The sequence below is a fragment of the Rhinolophus sinicus genome, chromosome 2 (genome assembly GCF_057876585.1).
Source record: "Rhinolophus sinicus isolate RSI-liver-muscle chromosome 2, RSI-T2T, whole genome shotgun sequence".
NCBI lineage: Eukaryota > Metazoa > Chordata > Mammalia > Chiroptera > Rhinolophidae > Rhinolophus > Rhinolophus sinicus.
Window position 1 is genome coordinate 61,567,477 of NC_142502.1, and position 12,550 is coordinate 61,580,026.

Genomic DNA, 12,550 nt, shown 5'->3' on the forward strand with positions numbered 1-12,550 from the left:
CATGGAACTTTGTAATACTAAACAAATAATAAAGTCTAAGCCACACACCAGGCAGATGTCTAAAGCACTTTGCCAATATTGTTCTCCCCCCACTTTTGTGGAAACCCCTTAAATACGATGCTGCACGTCACTGCTGAAAAGTTTCACGTGCTTATCAATGGACATCGGTGACATAGCCCTTCGTGCTTGTAACCAGGGTCTTGATTTGCGCTGCCTTTCCTGCAGTGAACGTCAACACTGTCCCATGCAGCATTTCATGTTCTTCCCCCTTCAAAGTGTCCCAGAACATTGTGCAGGTCAGTAAGTGTGGAGAGGTTAGTGGCTTGGTCAAGGCCACGTGGCAGAATTCAGACAGATTTCCCCTCCTGGGGCTGGGCAGTGTTGCCTCTTCCTTTGCCGACTTCCAGGTTATAGCAAGGGAGGGCCAGGTTGCACAGCCCAGGTGCGTTTTGTTTCTGGTCTGCCACCCTCTAGCCGGGGTGGTGCCCCCACTCTGCTCTTCTGAGTGTAGGGACGCCTCTGGCAGGCGGGGGCAGGCTGGTCCCTCCCTGCAAGCCCTCAGCACACATACTCACTCCCCACTCCCACGCTGTCTCTTGCACGCCACTCCGCTCTTGCTGACTTGCATAATGTATTTCTCTCAAGTTGCACTTGTACATCTGTTTATTTTTCAGTTTTAAAACATGTTTTCTTGAAAAATTTATAAATATTTTAGCAGGTGCCCTTTCCCCGTGTAAATCTCTGTCTCCGACACACATGCCCACGCTGCCTGCCAGACTGTATTCATGTTACGGCACGTGCAGCTCCCGTGTAGGAGATCCTGTATCGAGTGTTTGCTTCTCTCTCTCTCTCTCTCTCTCTCTCTCTCTCTCTCTCTCTCTCTCTCTCTCTCTCTTCTCTCTCCCATCCTCTCCTGACCCCTCCTGCCCACCCTTGCAAAAGGTTGAGGACTCACTTCATGCTGCTTCAGATGTCCAGTTTGTTCACCCATTTTACTGCGTGTGCCTCTTGGAGCACCTCATCTTCTCTCCTCACACACATAGTTATGGTAAAACTTTAATTAGCTTCCCCTCGGGTGGCTAAATTCATCATTCTGAGCGGGTGATGGAATTTAGTAACACAAGAGCTTATGTGGGATTTTCTTTAAGGCAAACATCTCAGAACGTTGGGCTGGCATGCTCGGGCTCTGTCTCCACGCCTCTGTCTGCCCCTTCCGGTGTCCAGGGCCAGTCAGTGCTCGGGCCTCACTGCACGGTCCCCAGCCATCCTAACAGGGCCTGTTGTGTTCAGCGTGGCTGCTGCAAAGGCCTGAGAGCATGCTGATGTTAGACTGAACCATATGAAATTGCCAGTGATCAATATTTGTTAGGGTTCCTCTATGCCCCCTGCCCCACACACTCACAGCCACCCCCATTAGCCATATTCCCCACCAGTGTGGTGCATTTGTTACAATCAGAACCTGTATGGACACACCAGAGTCATCCAAAGTCCCCAGTTTATATTAGAGCTCCCTCTTTGTGTTGTACATTCTCTGGATTTGGACAAATGTGTAATGACATGTACCCACCGTTACAGTATCATAGAGCAGTTTCACGGCCCCAGAAATCCTCTGTGCTCCACCTTTTCATCCCTCCCTTCCCTCCCCACCCCAACCCCTGGCAACCACTGATCTTTTCACTGTCTCCATAGTTTTGCCTTTTCCCAAACGTCATATACCAGTAGTTGGAATTGGTTGATTATTTGTAACCTTCAAAAGTGGCAATCTTATACATTTGGGGGAGATTTTTGACTACAAGGTTTGGGACCAAGAAGTTTCCCATAGAATCTCTGCAAACCCCAAGTTCCAAAACACTGGAACCTTGACTCCCTGCAGTTTTCTGGTTGGTGGTGATTCTGCTGTTCACTTGACCAAGCCACTGAGCGGGACGAAGAGCTGCCAACGGGGTCTGTAGCACATCTGGATGAGCTACCCATAGGAGACTTGGCAGAAGTGTGTGTCCAGGCTCCCTGGATGTATAGTTTTTTGGTGTCTAGGTCTCGACTTAGTCTTTCCTAACTCTAATGTAGGATACAAAAGCAAACATTGGAAAATCCCCAGGAAAGGAGGTCTTGGGTCCTCCAGTTGAGCCTTGACCAGGCCTTCTCTTGTTTCTCTGATGTCCAGGTGTGTGAGAAAGAGAAGCTGTTGTCAGAGAGGAACCAGCTGAAAGCGTGCATGGGGGAGCTGCTGGACAACTTCTCCTGCCTCTCCCAGGAAGTCTGCAGAGACATGCAGAGCCCCGAGCAGATACAGGCTCTGCATCGGTATTGCCCTGTGCTCAGACCCGCGGGTCTCCCTGCGCCCTTGGGCATCGAGCAGAACCTTGCCGCCCCCCAGTGTGCGGTGGGGGAAACCGTGCCCTGCTGCTTGGAGCAGGGTGCAGCTCCCCCGGGGCCTCCCTGGGCCCCCAGCAACGCCTCAGAGAATTGTACGTCTGCCCGGAGGCTGGAAGGCACTGACCCGGGAAACTTCTCAGAAAGAGGACCACCTCTTGAACCTAGGAGCCAAACGGTGACCGTGGACTTCTGCCAGGAAATGACTGATAAGTGTACAACTGACGAACAGCCCAGGAAAGATTACACCTAGTGACGGCCTGCCTCCCAGTTCTCACTGCTCTCCCACCCAGGTGTTCTTCAGTCAGCCTGTGGCGCGGTTCCTCTGTTGTCTGGAAGAACCAAGAAGAAATTTGGTGCACACTACAGCGGTCTTAGCAGCAATACTGTTTCTAAGTATTCCCTCCTCTCTTCATGCAGGAGTGATCGTTACCTTCACAATGGTGCTACCCCTTGCCCGGCCCGGCAAGGAAAGACAACAGTGTGGACACTGTCTGTCTGTGGGTTAATTTCAATCTTAACAGGGATAGACTAGGACACCTCTAGGACCCAACCACGGATTTTTTTCTCAGTGGCCCGTGTCACAAACCCTATCTCAGGAATTTCTTCTGAATGTTCAATTTTTTTCATTGAAGACAGCTTCTATACACATCAAAGTTTTATAGCTAGACTGTACATATTATATATAATATATATATATAAAATATATATATATCTCCATATGCAAAAGTCCTGCATGCCTCAATTTTCTCATCCTACAACTGGAAACTTCATTTCTCATTTACCAACAGGTTCCAACATTCCTCTTCTTTTGTCTCTGATGCTAGAACGAGTTTGGTAAACTGTTAACATGTCCTTTTTCTTGCTTCGCAGTTCAACTTCCATTTGTACTTATTTATGGACAGAATTCAATGTTGGAAGCTTTTTTTTGAGGTTTTATGTTAGACAGCCTTTTTTTTGTTTGGTTTGGTTTGGGCACCATCCAGTGGTGTCTTTTAAGTGCGTATTGTGGGTTTGTCTGTGTGTTCCTTGCAGATACTGTACAGTCCTGGTCAACTTTGCCACTTGCACTGAGTTTTGGGTCAAACCTATTTTCTTAAATGAAGTTGTAACTTCAGTATAACTCAAGTATACTGTATATTCTTTGCTTTTCGTTAAAAAGTAAAACATTTTAACTAATTAAAAACCACTCAGGTGATAATTATGTAGGAAAAACAATCTTGCCAAATAACGAATTCATCCTAGGATGTGTCGACAATAAACTGCTTGAATATTTTTCTATTTAACCTCCTCCCCACCTCTCCCTCAGCAAAGTTGAAATGCAGAGTTCAGAGTTGATGCTGGATGTTCAGATTCCTAAGTGAGGGGAGAGTTTGGGCATCTCACTCGAAAGTGCGTCAGAACAGTGGGAATCCATGATTTTATACCAGAACTCAGCAGGCATTGTCTCCTGGAAATCAAGTTAGAACTGTTTTCTCACCGGGGGTTAAGTCCCATTCATTCAACGCTTCATTAGGCCTCGCTTGCTCCTGTAAGGGTCTTGCTCAGTAGGACCTTCTCTTCTGAAGGACGTGGCTGACCAGCCACCCAACTTCCCTGCCCAGGACTGGCCCCCCAGGAGATGTCACCTAAGGGGATTTGAATCGCATCCCCCCCATCCCGGGTACTGCCTCTGAGTGGCTGTCTGGGGTTAATGCAGCTCACCCAGAGTTGAAGAGAGCAGGGTAGATGTGAGCCTGAGGTCTGTCCCTGATGCAGACAGAAGCATTTCTTTCTCCCTCCCTTCTCCAAATGCTTTGAGTTGAATTCTGAGGTTTTCCACCTTTCTCTTGTCCGAAGGCAGATTTCGTTCTCAGGCTTTGGACATGATACGGCCAGGAGCCCTCCCTGCCCCGCCCCCACCATACACACACCTACCCTCACCTGGTGATGAGTTTCTTCTCTTGCTGCAAAACTCGTTGGTTGGCTTGCATCCCACAGAGAGCAACTTCCCTTGGCTCTGGGGGCACTTTGGCCCCTGGCCACGTTTACAGGAAGGTGTGCCGAGGTCCTGCAGCCAGCCTCAGAGGAGGAGTCAGCTCCCTCCCTCCAGCCGGCCCTCCAGCCTGGCTGTGGGAAGCGTCCCTAAGGGTTTGATGCGGGGGTGGGGGGTGGGCAGTGGGGACTAGATGGTTGGCTTTGTTTCTTTATTTGTGCCATTGTTTGGACAATACTAAAGCTGCATGTAAAAGAGGGAATTAGTATATGATGTAGGCAAAAAGTGAAATCATAGTAACATATGTTTTAGTATTAACTTTTTTCTGTACAAATATTAGCGCTAAATGTTTAAATATGTATGAATGCCAGAAATTTGTTGGTTCATGCGGTAGGGTTGGGGGAAAAAAAAAGGCTTTTCTTTTAAACTCGTTCCACTTTTAAAAACCTGCCTCTGGGTTTTTGTTTCTTTTCTCACATGTGTATGTATGTGTGTGTGCTTGTCTGAGACAGATTTTGATAAAGCTCTGTTGGAGCTACCGTTTTTATGACAGTTGTTGGAATGTCTTGGCCTAGTAGACCGGCTCTGTGCTTCACCATGAGGTTTGCCTTTGTGGAAAACTGGTGACAGCTCGAATTTAAACTCAATGTGAATCACGTGATCCATCACAGGTATGTGTTATGGTGGAGTCAGCCTACAGTATTTTGTTTCTTAACTCTCTTGTTGCCTTTTTTAAGTGACCTCCTCTTCTTTTAAAAAAGCAATGTTTTCTGCTCAAATCATAACCAGGTCCAAACCAACTTGTTGGCGTGACTTACCCTGGTCATAACTCATGTGCAACTGGTAGTCTTGACCACATTCCGTCCATCACCCTTTCTGTGGTTGGGTCTGCACACACCTGTGTGGCAGCCGTTTCCGGTGGGGGGGGGGTTGCCTTCTCTCCACCCTAACTCAGCCCACATCCTCCTCCTGCTCACACCCGCCTCACTTTTATTCCTTTCCCAACCAAACCCCTGCCCTGGGAACTGTTTTAAAACACTGCTTGAAAAACTGACTTTCAATTTCTTAAGAGATTTTGAACAAGTTGTTGCAATTTTGTTCATTATCCACCATGAACACTGACTTTGTGCCCTGTGCTACGTCTGTGTCTGTTACTGCTCTAAACCATGTGTCTGTCAAAATTATTTCTGAGTTGATTCAAAGGAAGGACTAGCTGGGGACCAGAATCCAAACGGCCTCAAGTGGAATTTTAACAGCCAGTTGTCTACTTTCCCTGGATCCCTTCCTTTTATGCAAAGGAAGTTAACAAGGAATAGTGTTTGCACAGCCTGGTGACAGTTAGCTGTGTTTCTGAGAGTCTTCCTTACACACAGAAAGGCTCCTCCAGACATGGGCTGTTCAGGATGACCCCAGGGACAGCTGTGTTGGGGTGGGCGTGGGTTGGCCGTGGCCCTGGGGCGAGTTAACATCTGCCTGCATCTAGTTCTCCCCTGGGGTCTACCTTTGTTCTACTTGTGTCTCCAGACGACCTCACTTCATTCAGGTTGGTCAGGCTTTGGGCAGGTGAGTGCTTTGCTGTATGTGTTTGTTTCTCTGCGTTATCTGGGGGTGCCTTGAATAATTAATTGAACTTCATTACATACTGATTCTGGAACAAAACAGTTGGGGGGGAAAAAAGGAAAAAAAAGCTGGTGAAGTTATTAGGCCATTCTACGACTTCTCTTCCTGATTCCCTAACAAAGACTCAGGCTGCAGGAGAAAACATTGTTTTGTATATTGTACAAGTAATTTATTAACTGTCTTTCTAAAGGGATGCTGCTTTTAAGAGGCACTGTGATGTGGGATTTAATCCTGGTAGTGCTTTCCCAAGGAATTAAAACAAAAGGCTGGTGATTAATATGCCAACTGCCACTTCTTATAAAGGAGGGCAGGGAGCAGCCAGAGGGCTTCGTGAGAGGGCTGCTCCGAGGCAAGTGGCACAGTGTGAAGTTCAAGGCTGTTGTCAAGTGGTCTAAACCTACACTTACTCTTGTAATACTTTATGATTGCCATTAAAGAAGCAGAAACAAACAAAGACGTGAAAAACTATAAGTCTTTTAAGAAACTGCCAGATCCTGCCCTACAAGCTGTGGAGTAGCATGAGCCTCTCAAAAGGAGGAAAAGCCTGCAAAGTTCTTCCAAATCTCTTTTTGGCTATCTAGTTCGATACATGATACCCTTAATAAATGACTTCAAAATGCTCCACGATTGCTTACAGTTTTGGAGGAGTCACCGATCTAGATGGGAACAAGAAGCAAGTTTTGTCCTCAAATCACTGTAAATAGACTAAGGAAACTTTAAAAAAAAACATATATATATATATGTATATATATACACATATATATACATATATATGGGTGTGTATATATATGTATATATATGTATATGTATACATATGTACACACACACATATATATACACATATATATATGTATATATAGAGAGCTGTTCACTGGACCATGAGTTAGTGTTTCTTCCCAGAACTGAGGATTTGGATGCAGGTTGTTTCTGGTCCGTCCACAGTGCAGTGGCCGCTGTGGCCCTGGTGTGCGTGTGGAAGTCTGTGTGCGTGGAGGCAGGCATTCTGTGTTCACGCTGTGTGTTCTTAATACTGCCCGAGCCATCTCATGACCCAAGCATCAAAGACTGATGCTGCAGAATAGACCATACTTGTACACAGGTAGTGTGTGCAAATAGTATTTGTACATAGAAAAGACCTATTGTGGCAGACTGAGGATAAATTATTCAACCGACGGTGCAAAAACATTTCTTGCAAAGAAAAGTAAGTGTATAGTATTTTCCTACACTCCACCCTGGGAGATAGTATTTATATCAAATGCCTATCCGTGTATTTTAATTGTAATATGAAAATGATGCTGCCATTTGTGAAGAATACCCACTTGGTTGCAGAGGCCCACTTTTGTAGCTTTGATACAATGTTGTGGCGTGGTGTACGCGTTTCACTATTAAGCAATGGATAAGCAACTCGGACTCTCATTTTCATTCCAGTTTATTGACCTCAGCTAAAACAGTGGCCCTCCTTAGAAGCAGAAGTGCACCAAGACCATTCATTTCAGGTAGACGCGCATTCGATGCCAAACGCTCCCACAGGGACGATCAGACACGTGTATCAGGAAGGAGTGAAGGGACTTGGACAAAGGTTTTTTGTACAGATGGATGCTAAGTCTTCTACCAAAACATGTCTGCAGGCAGAGGGGTGCCTCTGCTTGAGTCGTAAGGCATTTTGCACGTGGGAATGCTGGGGCGTCCGTTCACGCTCTGACATAAAGGCCCTGCCACTTGTAGTGAGTGATCAGGAAGACTCCAGATGTATTCGGAAGCTTCGAGTGCTGGTTAGATACAGGGAGCCGTTCACGGCAAGCACCACCTTTGCTTGTGAGGCCCAAAGGGCCTGTGAGAATTTGTTCCAGAACCAGTCTGATACAAGTGCACCTCTAATATATGCCTTACAAACTCCAGAGGCCATATTCAAAACAGGGTCTTCTCAGTGTATGCAAGGGGCTGCAGCCCCTCTTCTCTTCCTCCCCAGGTTGAACAATACGGACAGTTTTCACACATATCTACCTGTATAACCCTCTGTACCTCTCATAACTGGTCAACGACTGTAACAGGTTACATCAGGTGTTTTTCTACATACTTTTTACACAGATTCTATGCGATTAATGTAACTTAATTCAATGCATCATTTTATTGTACTAGTTCTTAGGCTTGTCTCTTTTTTTTCTAAGTGATGGTGGTTTTTCTTGTGGTTTTTATTGTAAAGATGAAATGGCTGTTGATGCTTATTCTCTGTAACTAAGAATTTTTACCTTTTTGGGGGGAAAAAGGCATTGCTATGAACTAATGAATTGAAACTTCATTTACTCATTGTAAATACACTATTGTGCAAAAAAAAATTTCACTCAATTGAATTGCTAGTGTTACTGAATTTTGTCTAGACACCATTTCTGTTGATGAAATAAAGACATATCATTAAGCATTGTAAACTGACTTTCTCTGCCTCTGACCCCTGTGTTGTAGATTACAGAGCTGGAGGCCACAGGAACTCTCTTCTCCCACAGAAGCCATGGCTCTTCCTCTAGTTTGGACCCTTACCTCCTACCTGGTTAATCTGATTAGAAATCTAAAAAGTACTAATGTGAAAATGATAATGTGATTTCTCAGCTCTGAGTTTGAAAAATCCCTAGTGCCTTTGAGAACCGATAAAAGGCATTAAACCCAGTTTCCTCATTTGGATATGTTACTGCAGCCTATGCAAAAGGTCACCATTGCGGGGAGCTAGGGAAAGGGTATTGTTTCTTACAATGGCGTGGGAATCTACAGTTATCTCAAAACAACAGGTTTAGTTTCAAACAAAAAACCAAATGGAAGTAAATGGGAAAAGGATCAGCAGCAAGATGCGATGAGGGGCAGGGCAAGGAGTTTAGAATTGTGGTTAGGGAGTAAATACAGTCGATCCAAAGTAGATTTGGTCATTTCGTCTTGGATTTCGATGTAAAGGGAAAACAGGATATTGAATGGTGGGCAGGCCAGAGGACCATGAAAGACACTGGACTTGGGAGCAGTCTGGCTGAGCTGCTAGTGAGGCTGTAAATAATAACAAACCTATTGACGAGACCTGACAGAACACCAGTAAATAAGGAATAAGATGGAGAATTGGAAGTGATGGGTAATATATTGCCTTTGGCCTCTATACTTTGTTCAGCCAACACTGCTACATGCTGCGCAAGACAGGCCTTATCCTTAAAGCTTTCACAGGCTAGTCAGGCAGACAGATGTACAAATACATCATTGCTGATTGTTATGGGCCAGAGAGAGCAGGGCTTCCTGGAAGGAGCATGGGCCTTGGAGCAGCAGGATCTGGGTCTGAATTCCAGCTGCACAGCAGGCACTTCAGCTGTGCGATCTTTAGCTCTGGAGCAAGTTGCTTAACCTCTTTGAGCCTTCTCTGATCTATAAACTGGGGACGAACAATAACTACATAGTTATACAACGTATAATGTGACTTACACACCTGGAATATGGTATGCCTCTTAAAATGGCACCATTTGGGCTTGGCCCAGTGTCATTTTCATCCACTTGGTCTTCAGTGGTTCTTCTACCAACTCACTATGGAATAGATCACACCTCTTCCCATCTCCACACCTCATTTCCACCTTTGCAAATTGACTCAGGAGCTGTCTGGGCTGGAAGGACAGACCAGTCCCATCCAATCCTGGGCTTCCTTCTGCAACATCCCAGGCAGTTACTGTACTGGTTACGGTTCTCCAGAGAGACAGAACCAATAGGAGATAGCTATACATAGATATGAGATTTATCATAAGGAATTGATTCGCTCAATTATGGAGATTGAGAAGGCCCACAATCTGCCTTTTGTAAGCTGGAGACCCAGAGAAACGGGTGGTATAGTTTTGAGAACCATAGAGCCAATAGTAGATGTCATAGTCCAAGGGCAGGAGAAGACTGGTGTCCTAGCTTCGGGGAGCTCGCTTCAGCTGGGTAGAAGTTGCTTCCTAAAAATAAGTTGCATGTAGTTTGTGCCTCTTTTTGCAAAAAATGAAAATTATCTACCACAAAAAAAAGTACCTGTTACTATAACTACAGGGTTGATACAAAGAAAGGTATGCTGAGTGGAGGGCTGGCTGAGAAGGAGCTGCTGGCACTGCCTCCATAAGTCCCGAAAGAGCAGGCACGCAGTGGGTGGATGTCCACCAGTCAACCTCTCTGTGGGCAAGGGCAGGGTGAGCGAGAGCTGCAAGCAGCTGTTAAGGTGCGTGAGGCAGGGAACGAGGTCAGAGGCAGGAAACGGGCTCGGCGGCAGGGAATGGACTCGGCGGCAGGGGCCAGCGCATGAGAGCTTTGTGTGCCAGGCTAAGGAGTTTGGATTTTATCTCCCAGGACATAGATGATGCAGAGCTTTGTGACATTGGACAAAATTGATTCTCCTAATAACTTGAAGCCTTTATTCCAAGGTATGTGGCCAGGGTTGGGGGACAGTCTGGCCATGAGATAGAGGATGCAAGAGCTAAGTGGCTCTTCCATGGGAACTGGGCCCACCTTTATGGATCTCAGAACTCAGACAATAACAACCAATCAGCCTCACGCACTGGCTAATTAGTGCATATCACAGGGCCATCCATGTCTCTATGCTTTACAAGAAGCATTAGTGCTTTTGGATGCTCCTTTCCTGGGTGGCTCGGGACCACGGGGAGAGCATGGAGGGCAGGGCAGAGTCACTCCCCTGGAAGTCCAGAATGAGATCCCACCCGGCACCTGTTGGCCCCCAGTCATGGCATCACCACTGACCCTGCATGATCTTAGCAGAAGGACAAAGTAAAATCCCGCAATACGAGTGTTTGCCAGTATTGTAATGAGTATTTCATGTCATGGCATTTATGAACAAAAATCCAGCTGGTTCATCCCCAAGAAATGTACTGATAAGAGGAAATGAACAAATTTCTCATTAACCGCTCCTTTACAGACAGGAAACTCCTGCATTGCTCTGGACCCATGTTCAAGGGTCCGAATTGCTGCTGCTGCTGCTGCTGCCCCTGCCACCGAGTTACGGTGCTCTCTCAACAACATGTCCCACTGGGCTGCTGGGTGGGGAAGGGTAGCCATAGCCCAATCCTTCCCACCTCGGGGTAACAGCAGCTCTTAGCCCTAGGTTTTCCCCGATGATGCCCACTTCCTGCCTGCCTGAGCACCAGACCTGCAGTGAGGCCGGGCGGGGCAGTGAGAGGCTGCCTCCAACCCCATCAGGGAAGCCCAGCTAGAGCACACCCATCATCTGGTAGGTGTCTGTGGAGGGGATGGTTCCAGCAGCTTTTCCTGCAGTTGGAGCTGGCAAGGTACAACTTTTCTCCTGCAGATGTCAGCTGCTCTGGGTCCATTTTTCTGGTCCCAGGCATGCATCATTTTTTCATAATAGATGAAAGTTCTAGAAGTATGTTCTGAAAGAGGAAATAAAACAAAATAGACTCCAAGGGCTTGTAAAAGTCAGCCCTGCCCTCCCACCTGGGGCTCTATGTATGTCACAAATAGTAAGGATCCTATAAAAACCCGCTGCAGAAGACAGTTCTCCCTGTGTTGCTCCAGAGATGAACGCCCATTTAAGAGATTCTGTTGCCTGACAGCGTTACTGTGAAATAGCTGAATCCCACCTGCCCTCTCCTTCTCCAGCCATTGTTTTGTCCAAAATCCAGGTCTCAAACTATTAGGTTGGTGCAAAAGTAATTGTGATTTAAAAGGTGAAAAACAATTGCAAAAACGCAATTACTTTTGCACCAACCTAATAAAAATCCAACCTTTTCCGAAACTCTGTCTTTGTCCCTTCTACATTTAACCAGATTTTTGACATTGTATAATGTGGAAGGGAACATTGATCCAAATGTGGAACACTAGAACAGTAATGTTCTATTTTGTAAGGACCTATCTTTGATCCTAAAAATATGCTAAACTTCAGCTGCCTTACACAGGGAGAGCAAGCAGCAGCAGTGAGGTATGGGAGAGAAAGTTTGGGTTGCGTCAAACAGGCTTGGTGTAAAATTCCAGCTCATTCACTCGTCCAACAAATATTAATTTTTGTCCCTGCTATGTCCCAAGGACTGCGCTTCACCACATCCTAATTGTGTGACTGTGGCCAAGTCATCTGTTTTGTTATCCATAAAATGGGAATAACCACAGGCCTGTAGTAAGGAAGCCCATGGCAGTGTCTAGGCCACGCCCTTAAAAAATCACACCCTTAAAAAAGTGGGTTTCTTTCCTCTTCTTCTTCAGAGTTTTTGATCATTGATAATAGTATGTAAAACTTCTCAGCCAAAGGGTTCAATAAATTATAACAACCACCCTCTACACACCCATCTAATAACCCTTGTTAATGATGTTGACTCAAAAAAGACCTTCCCAAATAAGACGAAGAGCCTAGAAATAACAGAGATTTTAGATTTAATACTAGAATTTTTAAGATGCCATAAACAGGGATAAGAGACAAGCAGACTGGGAGAAAATATATTACGTTATGTTATGTTATGTTATGTTATGTTATGTTATGTTTTATTATACATAAAATCTAGGTAGAATTATTCCTACTCAAGGTGTGGCTTCAGTGCATAACAAAATACCTCTAAACTCGTAGGAGAA

The 12,550-nt window shown here is 45.6% G+C and overlaps 1 protein-coding gene across 13 annotated transcripts in view; it reads left to right on the forward strand.

The window, feature by feature from the left end:
• BACH2 (BACH transcriptional regulator 2) overlaps positions 1 to 8,398 on the forward strand; it is a 327,244-nt gene extending 318,846 nt beyond the window's left edge. For all 13 annotated transcript variants that reach the window (XM_019743255.3, XM_019743258.3, XM_019743256.3 and 10 more), the window contains one exon: positions 2,165 to 8,398. In XM_019743255.3, coding sequence (XP_019598814.1) covers positions 2,165 to 2,626 — 462 coding nt within the window. In that variant the 3' untranslated portion in view covers positions 2,627 to 8,398. The remainder of the gene's footprint in view (positions 1 to 2,164) is intronic.
• Positions 8,399 to 12,550: the final 4,152 nt, after the last annotated feature.